Here is a 14,842-nt window from a genome sequence, read left to right as displayed (position 1 = left end):
TCAGGAGAACATCATGGCGTGATGGACACAGAATATTTTCCATAACGGTGCTGTCAGGAGCTCTACAGAAGAGGACAGACATTTTTAAAGTACACCAGATTGTTCTTCTAGAACAGTGTGACCTGGTGTTTGGAAGTTAATGTTCCTCTGATCCTGCTTCTTCACTAAATGAGTGCTGTGAAGGTGAAGAGAAAGCGATCAGACTGCTGCTGAAAATAGTTCTCCAAACTGTTCTCGAAATAGTTCTGTGTTGGTGAGGAACCACAGGACTGATTTAGAAGCACTGATTTCAAAGACTGTAGAAGACCAAGAAGGTCCAAGTGGGGAACATCTACATCACAATGAAATAAACATCTCTCTCTCTCTCTCTCTTTCTCTCCCCCTCTCTCTCTCTCTCTCTCTCTCTCTCTTTCTCTCCCCCTCTCGCTCGCGCTCTCTCTCTCTCTCTCTCTCTCTCTCTCTCTCTCTCTCTCTCCTCTCTCTCTCTCTCTCTCTCTCTCTCTCTCTCTCTCTCTCTCCCTCTCTCTCTCTCTCTCCCTCTCGCTCTCTCTCTCTCTCTCTCTGTCTCTCCCTCTCTCTCTCGCTCGCGCTCTCTCTCTCTCTCTCTCTCTCTGTCTCTCCCTCTCTCTCTCTCTCTTTCTCTCCCCCTCTCGCTCGCGCTCTCTCTCTCTCTCTCTCTCTCTCTCTCTCCCTCTCGCTCTCTCTCTCTCTCTCTCTGTCTCTCCCTCTCTCTCTCTCTTTCTCTCCCCCTCTCGCTCGCTCGTGCTCTCTCTCTCTCTCTCTCTTCCTCTCGCTCTCTCTCTCTCTCTCTCTCTCTCTCTCTCTCTGTCTCTCTCTCTCTCCTCCTGGCACTGATTATTTTCCTATAACAGCACATTCTTGAAAGTGTCATCCAATCAGAACACATCGTATTAAAACCCTTCACTGTGTGTGTGTGTGTGTGTGTGTGTGTGTTAAGGAAATATGGTTTGTGTGGAGCAGGAAGTATGTGTTTGTGTGTATAAATTTAAGTGTAAGAGATGTGTGTGTGTGTGTGTGTGTGTGTGTGTGTGTGTGTGTGTGTGTGTGTACGAGGGAAAGTTATTTCTCCTCTGCACTGCTCCATCAGAAGCTGAGATCACCAGGCGTCGTCGTCATGGCGATCCAAACCGAGAAGAAATCAGAACTTCATATTCATAACAGTAATGTTCTTCAGGGTGGCGAGTCTGAACTCCTTCACCTTCATCACAACACAGGGCTGAGAAACAGAGCCGTAATGAAGTGTTTACAAATATCTCTTACATAACAAACGCACACACACACGCACGCACGCACGCACGCACGCACGCACGCACGCACGCACGCACGCACGCACGCACGCACACACACACACACACACACACAGACACGTCTGTAGGAAATAAGCTTATTGTGCAGGAGCGAGCGCTGAGGATCCGTCACACACAGATCAGCAAAGTACAGCTGAGGATTTAGGGCACCAAAGTGTGTGTGTGTGTGTGTGTGTGTGTGTGTGTGTGTGTGTGTTGCAGAAGTGAAGTGTGCTGATTCTCGTTCCTCGCCCCGGGTTTTTTTAGGTCCATAAGTATTTGGACAGCAACATGATATTTGATTTGTTTCTCCTCCGAAACGCTGAAGTCATGAAACGATCTGAATGTGTGTCGACGTTCGACTTTTAAATCGAAGAGTTTCTACAAAAATAAAGTAAACCATTGTTTATATTAATTACAGTCCAAATTCATCTTTATTGTTCTTGAGTTGAGGCTTCCACAGGAACCTGATGGATCTGTAGGCTGTTTATATGGAGAACATCCTCAGATGTAGAGATATGAAAAGAACTCCATCCAGAGGTGTGGTATCAGGATGAATCAGGCAGACTCAGGAAGCAGAAAGGGACAGGATCACTGGTAGCTCAGGAGGATGATGAACTCGAGGGGAGAAGGTTATCAGACTGATCAAACACAAAGAAGAAATGCACTGAAAACACCAGAACACCTGAATGATCCTGAAACGCAACGAAACTGGATGATTACAGAACTTTCCCCTTTACAACATCAAGCCAACTCGAGAAGAATCTGGAGAAGGTAGGAGTATCATCGTCATAGAAACGCCTACATGAATGTAAATACAGATCCTTTACATCAAGATACAGTCCACCACTAACACTCAAGAACAGAAAGAGCAGAGTAGGCTGCAGGAGAACATCGAAATGTAAGTTCTGGAGCAAGATTACAAAATAACTAGCTCACTAATGATCAAAAGAGGAGAGAAGAAAAGGAAGAGCTCAAGAGCCAATCACAGTTCAGAGGAGAATTCAATCTGCATATCAAATATTTCTCACATGTGATTGGTCACTTTCTAAATAATATAAATATAGCGCATATAATATTATTTATATATTAATCAATCGCTTTTCTGCCGACAAAAATATGTTAGCATCCTAGTGCTACAAACCTAATAGATACATATTAATGTCACACAGATGATCTGCTGTAGCGCCCCCTAATGGAAGAAGCAGAAGAAGAAGAAGATTATATTAATGTCACAAGCCTTCAAGCATTGACAGTAGAAGTTCGGCGCTACATGAGAGGCGCTCGTGATGCACCTGGATACAAATACCAACTTTCATCTTTTTAAATCATCACATCATCATCTCTAATAATTATATTTATATAATACACGTGTATGAGATCAAATAAACGCTTGTAGTTTTATTCCTTCGGGAAAACGTGAGTCTGTGTGCAGGTTCTGCGCCCAACACCAAACCCAAACACGATGTCAGACAGTTTAATGTGAATGTATCTGGATGTGGTGTATTGGAGAGGTGGAGGAGATGCTGCTCGCTGTTTTGTCCTCATTCAGAAGAGAGATGAAGGAGAAAAGCGAAAGGAAATGAGAAAAGAGCACGAGGTGAGGAGTGTGTTTAGGGGAACGAATGGAGCTGCCAGAATACACACACTCGTCCTGTAAACGAGCCTGACACAGCGTGTGTGTGTGTGTGTGTGTGTGTGTGTGTGTGTGTGTGTGTGTGTGTGTGCAGGTATTCCACTAGAGAAACCAAATCCTCCTGCAGGCCTGAACAAACAGCTTCATCAGAACAGAAAAGATTATAATCAGCAGCACCGGTTCTGGTTCTGGTTCTGGTTTGAACTCAAGACAGAAGATGCTGGTTTGAAACTTTGTATCTGCACACCTTCCATAAAATCTATCTATAGAACCCTTAGATGTTTGCTCTCTACTTTACTGGCTGTAAATCTCCTCAGATGAGCATCTTCTGTTCATTTCAGACACAACACTTTCAAAAACCTGCTTATCGCTCCTTAAAGGTTCTCCAAACGCTCTTTGAAGGATCTTAAGGGGCATTTTGAGGGTTCTTTCAGGTTTCTTGTTCTCCTTCTTTGTGCCATGATCTAATTCTGCTTCTAACCAGAGTCCCTGGAAAGTTTACCTCTGAAATCCTCTAGTTCTTCAAACAAATTAGGTTTTTTCTTCATGTGTAATCTGACAGCTCAGTAGCCTCTGTGCAGAAAACACAAACAATTCATTTACCACCTGAGTCTCTTCTGACGTCAGAGTCGTGTTTGTTCTGTACCTGATACAGAAATCAGGTCATAATCCCAACCGGAGGATTTATTTACAGTGACACCACATGTTTCTGCTCTGGATCTTCAACCTCCTGTATTTCTGAGAATTTAGAAACGTTTGGATTTCTATCATGACATTTTTTTTTCTATTACACCAAATCGGTATGATGCAAAAAAACATCTGAGACTCTGGAGATGAACGGATCAGATCTGTCTACAGAGCTTCCTGCACTTCTCATGGACGAGTGAACGAACGAGTGATTCAGGAATTGAAGAAGATGGAGGCTGGAGATGGTTCCACATAAACAGCCCAAAGATCGAAGAGAAACTAAAGAACTTTGAGGATGAATATGAAGTCTCCTCCAATGTTCTCAGGACCACAGTTTATATAAACAGTTCTGCATGTAAACGTCCATCACTGAACCCTTTATAACCTCAACACTGATGGTACTGTGATGGACATTCAGTGTTGAGGATGAGGTTCCCTTTTGAGTCTGGTTCCTCTCAAGGTTTCTTCCTCATGAAGTCTCTGAGTTTTTTTCTTCACCACTGGATCACTTATTAGGGAGAAACTTCTACATTCCAACTTTATAAACTCTTTATCTGTGAGCTGCTTTGGGAAAATGTTCACTGTTAAAACTCTACACAAATAGAATGTAATGGAATATGATTCATGATTGTGGAAGTAGACGTTTCAGGGTATTTGGGTTTAAAATATTTAACAATATATTTGAATTCTTTTTAAATAAACTGAATGATTTAAATAAAGATTTGTTCATTTGACCAAAAATGATTGAAATATCCGTTAAAATGAGCTGATTTTCCAGAAATCCAGAAAAAAAATTTTTTCCCTTAAATGAGAAACAAACCAAAAATTTTGAAGTCTGGGTCTGTCTCAACATCAGACTCAAAAACAGACTAAAAGGTGTAAAAGTGCTGTGTGTGTGTGTGTGTGTGTGTGTGTGTGTGTGTGTGTGTGTGTGTGTGTGTGTGTGTGTGTGTGTGTGTAAAATTGTTTCTTCTGCACCTTTCTTATTACACCATGGATCGGACCTGATAATAAAAGGCATCGCTCAGCACTAATCACCTCAGCATCCAGCTGTAATAGGTATTAGAACGGAGTCAGACATCTAATCCGATCTCAGCTCGGTGGTGTGTGTGATGCGGCTCCGTGTGTAAACCTGTGATTGAGGCTGAATGTTTTTTAACTCTTGTTTTGTTATTTTGCTCCCAGCTGCAGCGGCATGCCCATTTCCTGTCCAGTGTGAGAACCGTGTCTTATCTGATTCAGTTACTGCACCCTGACAGGAAATGACATCACAACTGAGCCTTAGTGAAAATAGTGCTCTTTACACAGAGATTAGACTGTAATGGAAACACTCGGATACTAAGTGAGACTGACAGACCTGAACAAACTCTTCTACAAAACTCGGTGTGTGTGTGTGTGTGTGTGTGTGTGTGTGTGTGTGTGTGTGTGTGTGTGTGTGTGTGTGTGTGTGTGTGTGTGTGAGAGATCCAATCTACCACTGCACCAATCCAGAGATAGAAATCTAAATCCACAAAACCCAAAGGCAAATTTAAAATTAGAACAAAAAGGTTCCACTTTTCCACAGAGAGAGAGATACGCCATATTCATTTACTGCCAATTAATCAGACAACAGTCTCCACCCCCAATCCCACTGTATCCAATCAAACCACAGTTCCCACCCATAATCCCACTGGAAGCAATCATACCTCACCCCTAATCAGACTACAGTCCCCACCCCTAATCAGACCACAGTTTCCACCCCTAATCAGACCACAGTCCCCGCCCCTAAGACCGGAGTGATAATGACATTTACTGTTCTGAGTGGAGTGAAAGAGAAGAAGCTGAGCTGATGGCGGTGGTTTTGTGCGTGCAGCAAATTGGCACACCAGTTTTTTTGTAAAATGCTTCAGTGTGTGTGTAAATGTGTGTGTGTGTGTGTGTGTGTGTGTGTGTGTGTGTGTGTGTGTGTGTGTGAGAGTCAATCTCTCACGCTTATCTTTTATTTTCATTACTCTTATCTCTCACAGAGACTCTCAGCAAACACTCTTCACTTCTCACTTATCAGCTCTGCTTTTATACCAGAGACGTCCAGACTGAGCTTCAGAAACTGGGACATCATTTAGTGTCCTGCAGCCTCCATCCTGCATACTAATCACACTGCCCACTCTACTGCATTCTGATTGGCTGAGAGCCTTACAATGGGATCTGATTAACTGAGGTACAGTGTGTTGTGATTGGCTGAGAGCAGTACAGTGTGTTGTGATTGGCTGAGAGCAGTACAGTGTGTTGTGATTGGCTAAGAGCAGTACAATGTGTTGTGATTGGCTGAAAGCAGTGCAGTGTGTTGTGATTGGCTGAGAGCAGTACAATGTGTTCTGATTGGCTGAGAGCAGTACAGTGTGTTGTGATTGGCTGAAAGCAGTACAGTGTGTTGTGATTGGCTGAAAGCAGTGCAGTGTGTTGTGATTGGCTGAAAGCAGTGCAGTGTGTTGTGATTGGCTGAAAGCAGTGCAGTGTGTTGTGATTGGCTGAAAGCAGTGCAGTGTGTTCTGATTGGCTGAGAGCAGTACAATGTGTTCTGATTGGCTGAGAGCAGTACAGTGTGTTCTGATTGGCTGAGAGCAGTGCAGTGTGTTGTGATTGGCTGAAAGCAGTGCAGTGTGTTGTGATTGGCTGAGAGTAATGCAGTGTGTTGTGATTGGCTGAGAGTAATACAGTGTGTTGTGATTGGCTGAGAGCAGTGCAGTGTGTTGTGATTGGCTGAGAGCAGTGCAGTGTGTTGTAATTGGCTGAGAGTAGTACAATGTGTTGTAATTGGCTGGGAGTAGTACAATGTGTTGTGATTGGATTAGAGCAGTACAGTGTGTTGTGATTGGCTGAGAGCAGTACAGTGTGTTGTGATTGGCTGAAAGCAGTGCAGTGTGTTGTGATTGGCTGAGAGCAGTGCAGTGTGTTGTGATTGGCTGAAAGCAGTGCAGTGTGTTGTGATTGGCTGAGAGCAGTACAGTGTGTTGTGATTGGCTGAGAGCAGTACAGTGTGTTGTGATTGGCTTAGAGCAGTGCAGTATGTTGTGATTGGCTGAGAGTAGTACAATGTGTTGTGATTGGCTGAAAGCAGTGCAGTGTGTTGTGATTGGATGAGAGCAGTGCAGTGTGTTGTGATTGGATGAGAGCAGTGCAGTGTGTTGTGATTGGCTGAGAGTAGTACAGTGTGTTGTGATTGGCTGAGAGTAGTACAGTGTGTTGTGATTGGCTTAGAGCAGTACAGTGTGTTGTGATTGGCTGAGACTAATACAGTGTGTTGTGATTGGCTGAGAGTAATACAGTGTGTTGTGATTGGCTGAGAGCAGTACAGTGTGTTGTGATTGGCTGACAGCAGTACAGTGTGTTGTGATTGGCTGACAGCAGTACAGTGTGTTGTGATTGGCTGACAGCAGTACAGTGTGTTGTGATTGGCTGACAGCAGTACAGTGTGTTGTGATTGGCTGAGAGCAGTGCAGTGTGTTGTGATTGGCTGAGAGCAGTGCAGTGTGTTGTGATTGGCTGAGAGCAGTGCAGTGTGTTGTGATTGGCTGAGAGCAGTGCAGTGTGTTGTGATTGGCTGAGAGCAGTGCAGTGTGTTGTGATTGGCTGAGAGCAGTACAGTGTGTTGTGATTGGATGAGAGCAGTACAGTGTGTTGTGATTGGATGAGAGCAGTGCAGTGTGTTGTGATTGGCTGAGAGCAGTGCAGTGTGTTGTGATTGGCTGAGAGCAGTGCAGTGTGTTGTGATTGGCTGAGAGCAGTGCAGTGTGTTGTGATTGGCTGAGAGCAGTGCAGTGTGTTGTGATTGGCTGAGAGCAGTGCAGTGTGTTGTGATTGGCTGAGAGCAGTGCAGTGTGTTGTGATTGGCTGAGAGCAGTACAGTATATTATCAGCTACACTTTTATGCGTGGGATTATATTGGAGAGAAAAAACTGATAAAAGTTCAGTAATTAGCTCTGGATTCATTAATAATTTTTCTCGGTCACTGCCATCGCCACGTAAACGCAATCCCTCAGGGTCCCTCCATCAGCATGCAATTTAATTCATGACACAAACTGAGTTTTTAAGGTTTTAATCTTGGTTTTGGACAGAAGATGAGTTAATGAAGGGCTGAGTTTAGCGATGATAAACCGAATGGGGTGGTGGTGGGGGGGTGTTTGTATCCACTCAGAGACTCAGTGCTGAACATTAAGTGAACTATTACGCTTTTCATCTGAACAGTTAAACTAAATTCAGATTCGAGCCAGTCTCTTCCATAAAGAGACCCACAGACAGACAGAACATTTCTTCTGCTTCCTCGTCACTCATCTTCAGGTCCAGCTGGGGCTTCTGCAGTGACTTTTACCTGTAACCAAAAGTACTTGTGCTGTATCTTTAAATCTAATCAAATCAGCAGAAAGGTGAGATCAGGCGCTCCATTTTACTCTGTAAACTCCATTTGGAAATTTCAACTCACCAGGTCCTGATATCCAGCTGGAGTTTCGATGTGTAACTGATATATCACTAAACTAACTTTCCCTTGAGGAGGTGTTAAGTTTAAAAACACTCCTACAACATTACTGCACGTTTCGCTTTACATGCTGATAGCCTTCTCAGTTTCGCTTTTTCAGCGGGAAATACAGTTTTAAGCAGATGTGAAAAAAGTGAGCGAACGCTTCGAAAATAAAAGCGTTAATCATTTATTTTTATCAGTATTTGGTGCGACACCTTCTGCTTGCAAAACACCAGCAATTCTTCAGTTTTTGAAGGAACTCAGCAGGTAGATTGTTTCAAACTTCTTTAAAAACTAAGCACAGATCTTCTGTGGATGGAGGCTCCTCAAATCCTTCTGTCTCTTCATGTAATCCAGACAGACTCAATGATGTTGAGATCAGGACTCTGTGGAAACCAAAACTCTCTCTTCCAGGACTTCGTGTTCTTCTCTACACTGAAGGAAGTTCTTAATAATAATCAGACTACTGATCATTGTACTTTTTGAAGTGTTTTGGCGATGAGAAAACGCTAGCATAATTGTAATTTAATTAGCTGATATTTATGATAAATAAATTTGCACTTCATATATACATTTTTTTCTTTTATTTCATAATTTAATATCTGAGATTCTTAAAGCTTCATTTACTAATTTATTTATTTTATTTTATTTATTTATTTTAATAATTTATTATTTAACATTTATTTCATACCGTAACTTATTCTTTATTTTATATTATTTATTTCTTTTAATTTACGATGATGACCCTTAAAAAGTCTTTAAGCCACTCATAAACAGAGGTTTAAAGAGAGAAAGAAAGCAATAAATGAATGCATCATTTTGCCTTTCATGACCTTGACTTTGACCTTTAATTTGACATTTAGTTGTGTATTATTTCCAGTAAATCCTGCATTATTATTATCATTATTATTATTATAATTATGATTATTATGATTATGATTATTTAATAAAAGGAGAATCGAGATTCTGACTAAAGAGTGAGTGTAAGCAGCCTCCTGAGAGAAGAAGTAGAATATAAAAATCTGCTTACAAGCAAAAAAAAATATGCACACACACACACACACACACACACACACACACTCTGCTTACAGCAGCTCTGATCTCATGTTCAGAATTGTGCATGCGGACCGAGTTCCTGTGCCTGGCGCTGGATAAAAGCGTGGAGATAAAACCCCAGATAAAAAACTGGAGGAGAAACAGCTCATGGGCTGGAAATGCGGATAAACCTGCATCTGAGAATAAACACGGCCGAGACTGCGCATGCTGCACGTCTCCAAACACGACCGCATTAGAACCTCCTCACAATAACATCCTCTCAGAGTTCTGTAAAGAAACCAGGAAATCCACACAATGTTCTCCTCACAGCGCTTTACAGCCAATCATCTAACAGCACTGCTGTTTAATCCTGCACTCTGATTGGTCGTCCGGCGCTGATTAATTTTCTACAGCAGCTCGGATGGTAGTGCAGGTTTATATTAATTAATCTGTATGGTATTAATGTGTTATCGTTGCTATAGTAACTGCTCAAGAACGTGTATTAAAAGCATTGATTTGGTGATGGAGGAGTTTACACTTCCTACTTTGTGGTTTCTTGGCAACAAAACACATAGAACTGCTTTTTCTTCTCTTATTAACATGAAGAGAGAGTAAAAAGAGTGTGTCTGTCTCACTCAGATACTCTCATCTGTCTCACTCAGATACTCTCATCTGTCTCACTCAGATACTCTCATCTGTCTCACTCAGATACTCTCATCTGTCTCACTCAGATACTCTCATCTGTCTCACTCAGATACTCTCATCTGTCTCACTCAGATACTCTCATCTGTCTCACTCAGATACTCTCATCTGTCTCACTCAGATACTCTCATCTGTCTCACTCAGATACTCTCATCTGTCTCACTCAGATACTCTCATCTGTCTCACTCATACATGCTGTTTGTCTGTTTCAGACAAGCCTGTCTGTCTCAGGCTCACCTATCTGTCTCTCTTAGACACACCCATCTGTCTCACTCAGACACGCCTGTCTGTCTCACTCAGACACGCCCGCCTGTTTCTCTCAGACACGCCTGTCTGTCTCACTCTGAGAAGCCCGTCTTCCTCACTCAGACTGTGTCTGTCTGTCTCAGACACGCCCATCTGTCTTAGACTCACCTTTTTGTCTGTTTCAGACACGTCAATCTGTCTCACTTAGACACACCCATGTCTCTTAGACGAATCCGTTTGTCTCACTCACACACGCCCGTCTGTCTTAGTTAGACATGCCGTCTGTCTGTCTCAAACACTTCTATCTGTCTCACTTAGACAAACCTGTGTCTCTTAGACAAATTCGTTTGTCTTACTCAGACACATCCCTCCCTCTAACCCAGATATGCCTGTCTGTCTCATTCAGACATGCTGTCTGTCTCATTCAGACATGCTGTCTGTCTCATTCAGACATGCTGTCTGTCTCATTCAGACATGCTGTCTGTCTGTCTGTCTGTCTGTCTGTCTCAATAAGACAGTATAAAAGAAATAAACACTTTGGGACATGCTGTTAGAGGGGAATCACCCCTTTTTAACATTTATCACTACACCCTGTATTTTTCTATAACACACACACACACACACACACACACACACACACACACACACACTATATGCAGCTAATGAGTGAGTTGGGTGTATGAGCTCTGGATTGGGTTGTTCAGTAGTTTTATAAATAATGTTCAGTAGTTCAGTGAAGTTAAACAGTTAATGTAAATGAACACTTTGTATAGTTTGGATGATAATAATAATATTAATAATAATAATAATAATAATAATAATAAAAACCATTTCCTTTCACTGCAGTCCTTCTCTTATTCCAGAATTATTCTGTTTCACTGCTGGAACAAAAGCCGAGTCTGTGTGGGAGTCGGTACACAAACCCACTACACCATTTCCTTCTTCTTCTGAAGACTGGAGACTGGAGATGAAGTCAACGCTGGAGACAAATGAATCAGTGGCGTTTACAGGCAGCAGCTACAGAGAGACACCGAGTCCACAGCTCGATATCTCATCCTGAACACACTGCATGAAGCTTTTCTGACTCCTGTATTATCATGTTTCTCAGCACCGAGACGCTCGGAGAATGTTAAAGCGCTGTGTAATAATACAATCATCAGGGTGAAGTTCAGAGTAAAGAACAGATCAAATACTTCAGCACTAACGTTGTTTAATCCACAGCAAATCCAGCCTCCAGCTCAGAACAACACAAAGTACATACACCTGAAATATCACCTTTCTTCTGTATGATACACACGACGCCACACTGTAGATTCACTGGTAAAAACATGCCGTATTCATGAGAAGATTTATTTATTTATTTATTCCACTAAGCCACAACTCAGGTCACTCTTAGTGCCGGTCTCAAGCCCTGATAAATGTGAAGGGTTGTGTTATGAAGGTCGAGGCCCGGGTTACCAACGACCTCCACAGGTATCGTTAACAGCAGGGTACCAGTGTAAATTGTGCTGCTGTTGGCTGAAGGAGGAGAAGAAGAGGAGAATGACGTCTACAGAGACAGCAGGGAAAGGAGAAGTGGAGGAGAAGTGGAGGTTCAGGTTGGTACTTTAAATGTTGGTACTGTGACTGGTAAAGGGAGAGAGGGAGCTGATATGATGGAGAGGAGAAAGGTAGATATGTTGTGTGTTCAGGAGACCAAGTGGAACGGGAGTAAGAGCAGGAACATTGGAGGTGGATTTAATTTTTAAGAAGAAGGAGGATCACAGGGTGACATATAAGAGTGGAGGAAGATGCACACAGGTGGACTATGTTCTATGTAGGAGATGCAACCTGAAGAAGATTGGAGACTGTAAGGTGTTGGTGGGGGACAGTGTAGCTAGACAGCATCGGATGGTGGTCTGTAAGATGGTTTTGGAGGCGAAGAAGAAGAGGAGGAAAGTTTATTTCTATTGCGCTTTTCACAACAGACATCGTCTCAAAGCAGCTTTACAGAATGTAACCGTGATGGTGAATGATGTGTTTATCTCTGATGAGCACCATGGTGACTGTGGTGAAGGAAAAACTCCCTTAGATGTTATGAGGAAGAAACCTTGAGAGGAACCAGACTCAAAAGCAGAACCTCATCCTCATTTGGTGACATCAACTGAACAGAACACTGGAGAGTGAGAACTAACATGAGCACTGGAGTGTGTGATTATGACTGATGATCTTTCTACAGTCTTCTACAGTCATTATGGTTATAAAACTAGGAGCTACTGAGCAACTCATAAAATATCTCAACATCTGAGATCATCACAGATTCAACACCAGCTTCTCCATGCCAGAGCCTTTAAACACTCAAAGAGGTCCAGTGTCCAAACTCCACATGAAGTGAAATCCAGCTGGCGCCGGTACGTCTCTAGATGGTTCTGGATGTTTGCGGGGTCGGCATCTACTTCTTTAAAGGTCCATAATCTTCATCAGGTGGGACGTGACAAGAGGAAAAGACTGAGGACTGAAAGAAGAATAAGATGGTGGAAACTGAAGGAGGAAGACTGTAGTGTGAGGTTCAGGGAAGAGGTCAGACAGGAGCTCGGTGGTGGTGAAGAGGTGCTGGATGATTGTGGAACTACTGCAGAAGTGATGAGGGAGACAGTTAGAAAGGTTCTTGGTGTAACATCTGGAAATAGAAAGGAAGACAAAGAGACGTGGTGGTGGAATGAGGAAGTGCAGGAGAGCAGAAGGAGAAAGAGGTTGGAGAAACAGAATTGGGATCGACAGAGTGATGAGAAAAGTAGGCAGGAGTACAAGGAGATGCAGCAGCAGGTGAAGAGGGATGTGGTGAAAGCCAAGGAAAAGGCATATGAGGAGCTGTAGGAGAAGTTGGACACTGAGGAATGAGAAAAGGATTTGTACCGATTGGCCAGGCAGAGGGACCGAGCTGGGAAGGATGTGCTGCAAGTTAGAGCAATAAAGGATGGAGAGGAAAATGTGTTGACTAGTGAGGAGAGTGTGTTGAGAAGATGAAGGGAGTATTTTGAACAGCTGATGAATGAGGAAAATCAGAGAGAGAGAAGGTTGGATGGTGTGGAGATGTGAAGCAAAATGTGGATAGGATTAGTAAGGAGGAAGTGAGAGCAGCGATTAAGAGGATGAAGAGTGGAAAGTTGGCGACCCTCATCTGTCTCACTCAGACACGCCGATCTCTCACTCAGACACGCCCATCTCACACTCAGACACGCCCATTTGCCTCAGACACGCCCATCTCACACTCAGACACGCCCATCTGCCTCAGACACGCCCATCTCTCACTCAGACACGCCCATCTGCCTCAGACACGCCCATCTCTCACTCAGACACGCCCATCTCTCACTCAGACACGCCCATCTCACACTCAGACACGCCCATCTGCCTCAGACACGCCCATCTCTCACTCAGACACGCCCATCTCTCACTCAGACACGCCCATCTCTCACTCAGACATGCCCATCTGTTTCAGTTGGACACACCCATCTGTCTCAGACACACCCATCTGTATCAGACACACCCATCTGTTAAAGACAACCATTTGTCTCACTCAGTGCACCTTCAAACAACCCAACCCATTTGTCTCACCCAAATACTTTTCCACCTGTCTCACTCAAGACACATTCATGTCTCCACTTAGACTAACCCTCTTCCTCCATTCTGACATGTCCAACTGCATCCGTCTCTGTCTGCACTGTTAACAAGTCAAAACTAATTTAAATATGTAAACATCTAAAAATGTGTAAGTTAACTACTGAAAAATCACCACACACACACACACACACACACACACACACACACACACACACACACAGGTGTTCGTCCTGAAGAGAAGAAAACTATACTACTCTAAATTTTTAGAACCTTATCAGTGTCCGGGACGCGTTAAGGTCTGCTCAGTCCAGCAGAAAGCTGGCAGTGAAAGTGGTGACCTCACTCAGGTTCACCTCAGATTCATTGTTATCTTCCACCCTTATAAGATCATTGTGTCTTGATATCTGACCTCATCTATTCTTTATATGACGCTCTAACGGGTCTAAAACCGTCACCGCATGACGTCACAACCACAGCCAGAGAGAATCCATGTCGTGATTGATTAGTGATCGGTGGTTTTTTCTTTATATTTACTGTAAAATAATTAAGGATTTTTTTTTTCCTTTAGAGCGGGACCAGGTGCGGCCGTGACGTCACACAGGTGAGCGGAAACGGAGAAATAACGAGAGATATAACAGATAAACGAAAGCCGCGCGCTCACCTGCGTCTGTAGCGCTTCTCCTTCCTCGATGACGCTGATGAAGGGGATCTCCAGGAAGGCGGAGATGAAGTCCACCTGCGCGAGCTCGCGGCGGCTCTGCGGGAACGCGAGCACGGCAGAGACCCCGCGAACCACCACGTCCTGGCACACGCACCTGAGCACCGACTCCGGGTCTGCGTGCGCTGCCCGCGCCCATACCACCTCCATGCTCAGGTTGTAGGGCAGGAGCGGCGCGTGGGGTCTGTTCCTGGCGTGCGCAAGAGCGCGGGCGAGGGCGGCGCGGACTCGCGAGGGCTGGCGCGATGGCAGGACGGCGCCGAGGCGGACGGTGTGTCCGATCTGTGCGAGAACGCCACAAGGCTGAGGATGGAGCTGGCACGGGGCGATCAGCGCGTGCAGGGAGACGGAGAGATACGCCACGAGCCTGCAGAGCATCGCACTCATCCTGCTCCTTCAGCTTCTGCATCGCTCTC

The 14,842-nt window shown here is 43.9% G+C and overlaps 1 protein-coding gene across 1 annotated transcript in view; it reads right to left on the bottom strand.

Annotated features, from left to right (window-relative positions):
* Positions 1 to 14,842, bottom strand: part of LOC310729716 (glutamate receptor ionotropic, NMDA 3B-like) — a 15,125-nt gene continuing 283 nt past the window's right edge. The window contains exons 1-2 of the mRNA XM_083548194.1: positions 14,370 to 14,842; positions 1 to 175 (exon numbers count right to left, since the gene is read on the bottom strand). The exon at positions 14,370 to 14,842 is cut by the window's right edge and continues 283 nt beyond it. Of these exons, the coding sequence (XP_083404320.1) occupies positions 137 to 175; positions 14,370 to 14,813 (483 nt within the window). The 5' untranslated portion in view covers positions 14,814 to 14,842 and the 3' untranslated portion in view covers positions 1 to 136. The remainder of the gene's footprint in view (positions 176 to 14,369) is intronic.

The sequence above is a fragment of the Silurus aristotelis genome, assembly GCF_946808225.1.
Source record: "Silurus aristotelis genome assembly, chromosome: 8".
NCBI lineage: Eukaryota > Metazoa > Chordata > Actinopteri > Siluriformes > Siluridae > Silurus > Silurus aristotelis.
The sequence above is the reverse complement of the archived record's forward strand: the minus strand, read 5'-3'. Positions and strand labels throughout refer to the sequence as shown.